Here is a 10,629-nt window from a genome sequence, read left to right as displayed (position 1 = left end):
GAGACTTACGCGGGAGGTTCCGAAACCTAGCGCGTGGTGAAATGTGATTGGCTAAGTGCTGTTATGTGCTGTAAAAGTTAACCAATCATAAAAAGACAACTGTCGAGGTCACGTGGAAACACCGGCTGTATTTATCTAGCATATCTAACAGAGATCTTCGCCACATAGGAAGCAGTTATCTATAGCAGAGAAATCCTTTCGTGAGTCGAGATCTAGATCTACATTCTAAAATGAGACCCTTGGTGTTCGTCGCGTTGCTAGGGTTTGCTTTTGCAGACCCTACTGTTTACTTCAAAGAAGAATTTGACGGTGAGTAACTTTACAATTGTTTTTCTTAATAATTCATTATTACTCTTAACTTTTTTTAACTGTCTTAAAACTTAAGTTATTAATCAAGTTATTAATTAGAGTCTATAGAGAATACAGTAACTTACGTTTATCGAACAAGTTAAGCTCATTCGCCGACATTTTTTATGTTTGAATTTGTGTATCTCCGTAAAAATTAGACCTAGAAAAAAACTGATTGTATCTGTGAACTCCTCATCCATTTTTCTTAAAAAGTAGACATGTTTTATTCTATTACTACTCATAGTTAAACTTATATTTGATGTTAAAATGGGTCAGGTTGATGATTTCAAAAGCTTAAATTATCGAACACTTTTTTAGCTTTATCTTATCTTATCGAACATATGAAGAACTTATCGAACACACGAGAAGTATGGTGTTTTAAAAGTGTTATAATCCTAAAATTTTGTGAAAAGTATGGTGTTTCAAAAGTGTTATAATCTATATTTTTTTTATTTATATCATTTTCTTTTTACGCCATGTCAAGAAAGACAGATTTTTAGTCATTTTCAAATGGTCCACATCGAAGGAATCTATCACTGATCAGCTCTGCTTAGAAACTGACGGTGCTAAGCCCAGTAACGCATTACCGTAGTACTTATTTAAGTCTAAGCTATTGTGAGACATAAGGCCATTAATAAATTAAATCCAGATATTATTTATTTGAGGGAGAGCCTAATAAGCTTTGGTAGCCAATAGATAATCCCGCCCTCCCCAAGTCATTGCAGGACACAACAGTTTACTTGGTTGACCTAAAAACAAAACATACGGTACGCGGCCCTACGTAACTAGCCGCCGATCTAGCACGCTCAGTGTATGTAACAGCCTAAAAGTCAGTGCTAGATATTTTTCGATCTGGGCGGGGAGGGGGGAGGGGTGCTGAAAAGCTATGGTAGCTTGCAAGCTGTGTTACCTATAGATGTAGATAAATCCGCCCTCCCTAAACCACCTGGTTGATCAAAAAAAAACAAACAACGTATTTTAGAGCACGCTTAGTATTTGTCACACACACACACAAACAACATAACTATATATACTACGTATCTATCATGCCTAGTGTTTGTGACCTTATTATCGGCTTGACCGTAGGTTCTCGACTGATGGCTCCTCCCCCTTTCCCCTCAACATTGTTCTTACTACAACTTGAACAATGTTTTGGGGCTGTGTTGATGGCCTGGTTTACACCTGTGTGTTACGCTATCACTGACCATTTTTTTTTTTGTTGTGTGTTAGTCTGGTGGCTGCGTTTGGATTGAGTCTTGAAATTTACGTTGTTACTTTGCACTGAAAAAGTGTGAATGTTGGAGAGTGGAAGCGCGGGTAAGGGGGTGTAGGCAGAATAAGAGAGTGGTTAAATGCGTTATTGTTATTATTTTTGTGTATTTGTGATGTTTCAAAGGAGTGTCTTTGTAGCGCATTAATATATATATATATATATATATATAAATAATTTTATAGACCCGGCGCCACACGTCTAGATCGAGAAGCACAACTGACTCTATGTATTTGAGGCTGACGTCACATTCTAATGGTCGATCAATTATTGATGATCTCTGGATACAGTGTCTTGACTGTTTCTCCCCCCCCCCCCCCCCCCCCCCCCACCTTTTTTTTTTTTACCTGCCCAAGACATTTTTATTTCAAAATACCATATCTGCATTCTATACCTCCCCCTTTGCCCTTTCGTTTTATTAATATCTCTTCACATCAAGCACATGCGCTAGGTATTGGTTTATAACACATAATTCAGAAGTTAATAGAATGGGGCAAATTCAGAAGTTAATAGAATGGGGCAAATTCAGAAGTTAATAGAATGGGGCATCTGAAAAAGAAACAACAACTGAATACATTCCACTGTGTTCCTCCTGGCCCGAGGCATTGATACTATTAGCATCTAGCTATAATATATGTGTCATAAAATCAAGCTTTTAAAATGGGTACAATTAGTGCATATATCGATGTAAATCTATTTACTTAAAAAAATATAGCACATTTACGGTAAACCACAAATAACTGATACAAATTGTAACATATGATTAATTTATATCTGTACTTTGCATTACATTATTTAAAAAAATAACAATTAAAAAATATATAATTTAAATATTTTGTCTTCTTTGGGTTATATCCCTTTGATGTTTATTTTTAACATTAAAATGGCGTTCGATATCTTACGAAGCTGAGATTGCTTATATAAAAACTGCTATTATCGAACACCCCCTTTTTAAACCTCAATTTTCATGTTTAGGTAACAAAGGACACTTTCAAATAAATAGTTGTAAATATTTCTCAGCCTAATTAGAAGCGTATTATATAGTTTTTTTGAGCTGAAGCATCATTAGCATTAAAAAATACCCTTAACCCGAGACTCACTCCATTCTTCCCAAGAGTTCAAAAAATGTGAAATTTTTATACCAATATTACCAATGCACTTTGAATATAAGTAAAAAAATGATCCTCGGGTGAAAATGAAACTAATTATAACTTAACTATAAAGAAATGGACGATGCACAATAAGAATGGACTAGTTTCTTTATAATCATCGAAATAAAGGTGAATTTTAAAAAATACAATGGGGTGTTCGATAAGTACCTTAAAACGAAGGTGTTCGATAGATGTAAGTTACTCTAGATCTACTTATTAATTATTACTAGATCTAGAAGTAGAATCTATAGCCATAGTCTTGTCTATAGATCTAGACGTCTAGATTAGAATCTAGGGAGAGTCAATAATTGGACATTTATAAAATTTATTGGTCAAGTCTAGCCTCACTCTAGCTCTCTATCAGTCTATGAATGATCATTATGATTGTTACTGATTGTATGATGAATCAACTGTACAAACCATACTGATACTCATAGCCGTCATAGGCCATGATTATGATAGGCTTAGGCCCCTTAGGCTTTGATAGACTAGACCTGTATGATAGTGTATGTAAATCTATTACTTTTTTTTTATTAGTATTAGTGTAAACACTGTATAGACTAGTTTAATTTACTATTATCACTCTAGATCTCATCTAGATAAGAGACTTGTCATTGTGACATAGTCCAATCATGACCAATGAGTTTAATTTTATTCAATATTGTTTGCTAAGTTTTTAGTCTTGACTTGGATTTGAGTCATGTCTAGATTTCTAGATCTAGATCATAGTTGACTGACATTGAGTAGATCAAAATCATCTGCTAGATCTAGATTTAGAATCTAGGTCTAAAAGATTTAGATGTAAGAGTCTGATCCTGTATTTTAGTAGACCTAAGTCTAAGATTAGATTATAATATAATCTAGAAATCTAGATCTTGAAGTTGAGTAGAGTACCCAGTCATGTCTTGGTCCAAGATTAGTTAGTAGATCTAAATATTTAGCAGAATTAAAAGCCATGATTATTTAGCTATCCCATAGATTCTAGATTTAGATCATCATTTTATATATATAATTTTTTTTTGACAGATGGCTGGCAAGACAGATGGGTGGAGTCAAAGCACAAATCAGATTTGGGGAAGTTCAAAAGGTCAGCTGGAAAGTTCTATGGTGATGTTGAAAAAGATGCAGGTAAGCTAATAATAAATGTAAACTAGATCTATATTCTTATGCAAGCCTTACTCTTAATTTACCATAAAAATATTTTTAAAAAAGCCCAAACCTTGTGCTTAGGTTGAAGGAAGGTGAGACTCAACTTGCTGAAAATACACTTACAACACAACCAACAAAATATTTGCTGTTTAATGTAATTTGATAACACTAAAGCTTCTTGTAGATCTAGTCTGTTACTGAAGAATGAAATTTTTTTTTAAGGTCTTCAGACATCAGAAGATGCAAGATTCTATGGTATATCTGCTAGATTTGACAAGTTTAGTAATGAAGGAAAAACTCTAGTCATTCAATTCACTGTGAAGCATGAGCAGAACATTGATTGTGGTGGTGGCTATGTAAAATTGTTCCCTAGTTCCTTAGATCAAAAAGACATGCATGGAGAGACACCTTATAATATTATGTTTGGTAAGTAATAAAAATGTCTTTAAATTATATTTCTCGCTTTATATGTAAATATATTGTACTGTACATGTATTTTATATATATCTGTGTTGTGTGTATATTTCTTGAATCAATTATCATATCATTGTTATTGGATTTCTAATATCTCTCTTTATTTAGGTCCTGATATCTGTGGACCTGGCACTAAGAAAGTTCATGTCATCTTCAACTACAAAGGAAAGAATCTTCTTGTGAAGAAAGATATCAGATGCAAGGTGTGTAGATTTACATTAGCTTTACTTAATTTAAAACTAGTGTGATTTAAATTGAAGTCACAGGATTTTTTTATTTATTTAAGTGTTGGGCTTATCTGAAGTTCTGTATTTTTTTATTTTTTTTTAATTTGTTTGTTACTAATAATTTATCAATTTTGATTTTTTCAGGATGATGTATTCACTCACTTGTACACTTTAATTGTGAAGCCAGATAATACTTACGAGGTTAAGATAGATAATGAAAAGGTTGAAAGTGGTGAACTAGAGGCTGATTGGGATTTCTTGCCACCCAAGAAGATACCTGTAAGTTTTTTTTTTTCTATATTTGTAATCATTTTTTTTTTCATTTCACTGCTTTTTTTTTTTTTAATTTATGTATTTTTATCATTTCTCTAGGATCCAGATGCTAAGAAGCCAGAAGATTGGGATGATAATGAAAAGATTGATGACCCCAATGACACTAAACCTGAAGATTGGGACAAGCCTGAGCACATCCCTGACCCTGAAGCCAAGAAACCAGAAGACTGGGATGATGATATGGATGGAGAATGGGAGCCTGCAATGATTGACAACCCTGAATACAAAGTATGTATTTTGTTATATTATAATGATTATTAAATGTGGAGTATATATCAAATATTAAATTGATGCATTTCTAAATTTAAAAATATATAAATATATTTACTTTAGGGTGAATGGAAACCTAAACAGATTGACAACCCTGCCTATAAAGGAAAGTGGGTCCATCCTGAAATAGATAATCCTGAATACAAGGAAGATCCAAACCTCTACAGCTATGAAGATTTTGGAGCTATTGGCTTGGACTTGTGGCAGGTAAGGCATTTGTATACGGTACATTTAAAGAGATGTATGCCTAGTTTGGAATGTTTTTGTTGTTTTGTTTTTTTTCATTATGTCCTGCAAATTATTTTCATAATTGTTTAAATCAAAAATTTATATAAATTTTTGTTACCGATTTTATTTTAGGTGAAATCTGGTACTATTTTTGATAACTTCCTGATTACTGATGATGTTGCCTTTGCTGAGCAATTTGGAAAAGACACTTGGGGAAAGACAAAAGATGCTGAAAAGGAAATGAAAGATAAACAAGACGAAGAAGAAAGGAAACAGAGAGAAGAGGAGGACAAAAAGAGAAAGGATGAAGAGGACGCTAACAAAAAGGATGATGAAGACGAAGAAGCTGAAGAAGAAGATGATGAGGCTGATGAAGCTGAAAGTGACACAAAAGTACCACCCAAAACAGAGTTGTAGGCAGCATTTATGATAGGTTGTTTTATCATTTTCATTTGTTCAGTTGTAGTATCATAATGTTCACATTTGTTATGACCATCTAGTGTGCTGTTTTAATGCGCATGAGTGCTTATTTAACAATGTTGGATCAAAAAAAGTTGTGTGAAAAAGTGGACCTCTCATTTCATAATAAGCAGTGCTGCAATTGGTGTACAATAGAAACATGCTTTGGTTATATTTTACATATTTATTTTGTATTGTTAAAACAAATGCACTGCCAGTTATGGTCCAAATATCTGCTGTATTCCATTTTTTTACATGCTGTTAGTCCTATATTTAATGTATGAAGTTGGCAGAACTGAGTGAGTGTGTACTTTTACTGAAATGGAGATGCTGTGATTTTGTTCAATTTTTTTGAAACTGTTACCTATTAGTGATGCTAGAGTGAATGATGGGTGACATGTTTGTACAGTGGTAAATGTTGATAGTGAATGTGGGGGCCTGAGAGATTACCAGATAAATTTATTTGGTATTAAATTTATTTCTTCAAATCTATCTTTTGTTTTTATTCTGTGCAGTTATTGATATGAACACAAAAAAAATTAAATTAGTAATTTTAAGTTATTAGTAAATAATATTGAAAAATGCACAGCATTGTATTCAACACACATTAAAACACTACACTTAATGCTGGTGCTTGACCTTTTTAGGGGACTGACAGGTCTAAATTTCAATTGAAACAAGTAAAAAAGCAAGAGTTGTGAATGAACCCATTGTTTATTGTCAGTCAATGCACAAGTGATGAATCTCAACTCTAGATCAGTACCGGGTACTGTCTAGTATTTTTGACTACTTGAACTGCAAGATTACATGGCAGTGGCCTAAAGAAAAAAAAATTAGGACCCACCCCACCCCACCCTAGCTACGCCTCTGAATTTAGATTTAACTTGCAACTACAAGGTGGCAACAGCTGTTCTTAGCAGGATATCAAGAGAAGCTGAATCCACTCTTTTACATTGTCCAGTTTTTCATTGGACGACCCTTTGTTTTTGCTACTTCCATCGACTATACATTGAAGGATGACGAGTCTTATCTTACAATAAGACCGAACCAGCTCAGCGTTCGCCTCTTTACAGCATTGAGAAGTTCCTTTTTCAAGCGAGAATGTCACTTGTAAAATTGCAGTCTTATTTTCCTGGTACCGTATCTGATAGCCAACCTTGCATTTACTTTCAAAGGCTTGAATTATTCTTTAAGCTTTAACGTTCAGTGTCCAACAAACTATAATACAGTTTTAACATTTTACTGGGAAGCTGATGTAAATGAAACGTACTGTCTCCAAACTAGAATTTTGCTTTTTTCAGCACTGGTTTCCATGTCACACTGTAGAATCCAGTTTTGAAGTAACATCATTAGCCTGTTCGGCATTTTCTCAAATGAGGTCCATATCATCTGCAAATCTGAGATTGGAAATAGGCTGCCTGTTTATTGCTAAGCTAGGAGCAGATCCTTCTAGAGTTTCCATCATAATAAGCTCCAGAAATAAGTTTTAAAAAAGCTGGAGAGAGAATGCATCCTTGCCGCACTCCAATGGATGTTCTAAAACTTGTCTTTATTACTGCTAGTTTTGCTTCTGCCAGAGAAATTCCAGGAAAGCAAGGCCTTAATAAATGAAATTAGTTGCCCTCTATACGTTGTTTTTTTAGGACCTTCTAAAATTCCTTCAATCTTTTCTTGCGATACCAAAGTGTAGACCTACTAGAGGACATTAAGAGACTTGATTTCAGCAGAAATGTAGAAGACGATGTGTGCTAGCACATACTTAGCACATGTGTAGGCCTATTCTTTTCATTGAAAAAATGTAAGGGTAGCCTAAAAGCACATCTAACTTGGCCCCTAATGTTAAACAAAAAATGTGTCATTGCATTAAGGTTTGGGTTAAAACTTAAATATGAATTGCTCTGCCCTGATGTTGCAAATAGGGCTAAGCTGAATTAGCAAATTGGCTTCAGACTCTTCTACATGGTTATTTCCTCTAAACATTAGCCAAAATAAAATCAAAGTACAAGCCATTATACCCATACCAACATCACACCTTTCTAAGACCCCGTGCTAATTCTAGGTGTAAATTATTACATTTAACCATTATAACTTATTTATTATGAAAGGGTTTAAGCGGCCTCCTGACGTTTCAGGGCCTACTAGAAATCAGTAAATTGCAAAATATATTTTTTAAAAGTCCTGAAAATCTCCAGAATTGATTAAAATCTCCTGAATAAAAGACACAATTGTTAGCTTTCATTTAATAAAAAATTATTGCAAAGACGAGTGTATTTTTTAATACAAAATCTTAATTTTGACGTTATGCTTATCCCTACCAGAAAGGGCCCCGCGAAATCCGTTTCGCATAGGGCCCCGCAATTGTTAGGGCCGGCCCTGCATGTCAGTAGTCTACCGGATTTAAGTAGCATTTAGCTTGTGCGGCTGAAGAGTTCCTCGACAAGAATCAATGAATGGTCGAGGCTATTCTAATTAAATCTGGAACTCGCAAAATGCTCAATTGTTTTTATTTTGACAAGTGTTTTAGCTTATCAAAGAAAAATCGCGACAGTGTTGGCAAAAGAGACTCTTCATAATGAGAACCATTTTTCTCACTAAATACACTCTGAAGAAACTGCGTACCAGTATGGAGTTCCATACGTTATGTTTCCCATAAAGATGACCTATATAAAAATGACAGTCACCGAGTTGTGTATAGTGTAAAGTTGCTAGAAACACAATTCTTCCTTACTGGATTTAATGTTCGGTTTGAGGTATAAGATATATTAAATGTTTGGTTTTCTTGTACACAGGGTTAGTAGCACTTTTCCATGACAAAATTTTAGGAGATTTTAGGAGGTTTTTTAAGGATGAAATGTATGATGTGTGTGTGTGTGTTTACCGTCCGTTTGTGTGATACATAGTAAAACATACACAAAACTAAGCATTTATCAAATCAATTATTGTTGTCTGATTTTAAAAATAATAAATATCTTGCCAATATGCCACAGAAACAATTTTATCAGCTGTGGTATGTCCACAGAAAATGTAATGAAAGTTATCTTTTAATCAAGTAACAACTTGACTGTCATCCCAAAACCTCAAACAACCATTTTTTTTTCAAAGATTTATTTGAAAACATTACAACTGGTCGCTATTCCATTTTTTAAAATAACAAACATTCTTAGAGATGCTTTCATAATGTGTATTCTCTGTGATGGAAATGTACATTATTAGTTCTTATGTGTATCTTATAGATACTAGAGTCATGGTGTGCATTTGAGGTAATGTTTTATTCTTTTATTAGCTAACTTAAATCCTTCTCATAAACAGAGCCAGTAATATATAGGGCAATATTGGCCTATTTGAATGTTTAGTTAACATTTGCTAACTAAAAAATGGCTTTTGGATCTACAGTAGATCTAGACTCTTGATCTAAGTCACTAAAATGCGCGGACTTTTCACGGCTGTGAGAGAATTATCTTCACTGAATTTACAGTAGATCTAGACTCTAGATCTAAGTCACTAAAATTCGCGGACTTTTCGGGGCTGTGAGAGAAATATCTTCACTATATATATTCTAGTGATTTAGCGTAAATCTAGAGTCTAGATCAAAGTCACGAAAATTCGCGGACTTTTCACTGCTATGTGAATATTATCTTCACTAAATTTACAGAAGATCTAGACTCTAAAGCTAATTCGCTAAAATTCGCTGACTTTAACTCTTAGTCACTAAATTTTGCGGACTTTTCACGGCTGTGTGACAATTATCTTCACTAGATTCTAGTGATTTCGAGTAAATCTAGAGTCTAAATCTAAGTCACTAAAATTTTCGGACTTTTCGCGGTAGTATGCGAATTATCTTCACTGGATATACCGTAGATCTAGAGTCTAGATCTAACTCACTAAATTTGCGGGCTTTTCACTTCTTTGTGCTAATTATCTTCAATATATATAGACTCTAAGTGATTTAGCGTAAATCTAGAATCTAGCGTATTTCTAGAGTAATCTAGACATTAGATGTATCGAGATCATTAAATTGACTAAAATTCACGGAGTTTTCAGGTTAGGTGCGAATTATCTTCACTAGATCTAACTTAGATCTAAATCTAGATACTATTACTAGATACTAGCTAGATTTAGAAGATTTACCGACTTTCCACGCGAAGTCACTCTTACACTTACAACAAGAAGATTTTAGGTGAGGGAGGGCCCGGAGGGGTGTAGCCTACAAATTAGTCTGGTAATTGCTCTAATTATAGACTAGATCTAGCGCGTCTTTAGTGGTAACAAGAAATGAAAACAAACATTTCTACGCTGACTTCAGAAAAAAACTGCCAGGTGAAATGCTTGCTTGAGCCAAGGCCATCTTCAATCGCGAGGTCGCGCTTCACAAGTGGGTGAAAGGCGGTGTAGAATCGTCACTGGTCAGCTCATTAACACAGCCAGTCCGTAACGTCATGCGATCAGAATGCCTAGCTACGCTGTTGTTTTTTTCCCCCACACATTTTTAGCAAGAAATAAGCAAAATTATATTTAAAAAAAAATATTGGGTAAAAATTTTAGGAGAGTGGACAAAATTTTAGGAGATTTTCTGCAATTTTTAGGAGAATTTTAGGATTTTAGGAGACTTTTTCATTTTTTAGGAGTTTTTAGGAGCGCTACGAACCCTGTGTACATTAATAAATTACTCCAAATAAATACATTCAAACCTAAGCACGGCGATAACAAACTAGGGGACAGA

At 34.2% G+C, this 10,629-nt stretch overlaps 1 protein-coding gene across 1 annotated transcript; it reads left to right on the top strand.

Annotated features, from left to right (window-relative positions):
• Positions 1-125: 125 nt before the first annotated feature.
• On the top strand, positions 126-6,397 carry LOC106061532 (calreticulin-like). The gene is made up of 8 exons (XM_013219700.2): positions 126-309; positions 3,796-3,897; positions 4,141-4,344; positions 4,501-4,595; positions 4,764-4,898; positions 4,992-5,180; positions 5,286-5,429; positions 5,583-6,397. Exons 1-8 carry the CDS (start codon positions 231-233, stop codon positions 5,865-5,867), a joined length of 1,233 nt encoding a protein of 410 aa, XP_013075154.2. The 5' UTR covers positions 126-230; the 3' UTR covers positions 5,868-6,397.
• Positions 6,398-10,629: the final 4,232 nt, after the last annotated feature.

The sequence above is a fragment of the Biomphalaria glabrata genome, chromosome 5, assembly GCF_947242115.1.
Source record: "Biomphalaria glabrata chromosome 5, xgBioGlab47.1, whole genome shotgun sequence".
In the NCBI taxonomy this organism is placed as follows: domain Eukaryota; kingdom Metazoa; phylum Mollusca; class Gastropoda; family Planorbidae; genus Biomphalaria; species Biomphalaria glabrata.
This window is presented reverse-complemented; position numbering and strand designations above follow the sequence as displayed.

Bases quoted from the DNA above. Each gene is read 5' to 3' on its own strand.
- LOC106061532 (XM_013219700.2), top strand. From the start codon at position 231: ATGAGACCCTTGGTGTTCGTCGCGTTGCTAGGGTTTGCTTTTGCAGAC. The intron at 310-3,795 runs GTGAGTAACTTT...TTTTTTTGACAG, and splicing joins CTTCAAAGAAGAATTTGACG to ATGGCTGGCAAGACAGATGG. The intron at 4,596-4,763 runs GTGTGTAGATTT...TGATTTTTTCAG, and splicing joins AGAAAGATATCAGATGCAAG to GATGATGTATTCACTCACTT.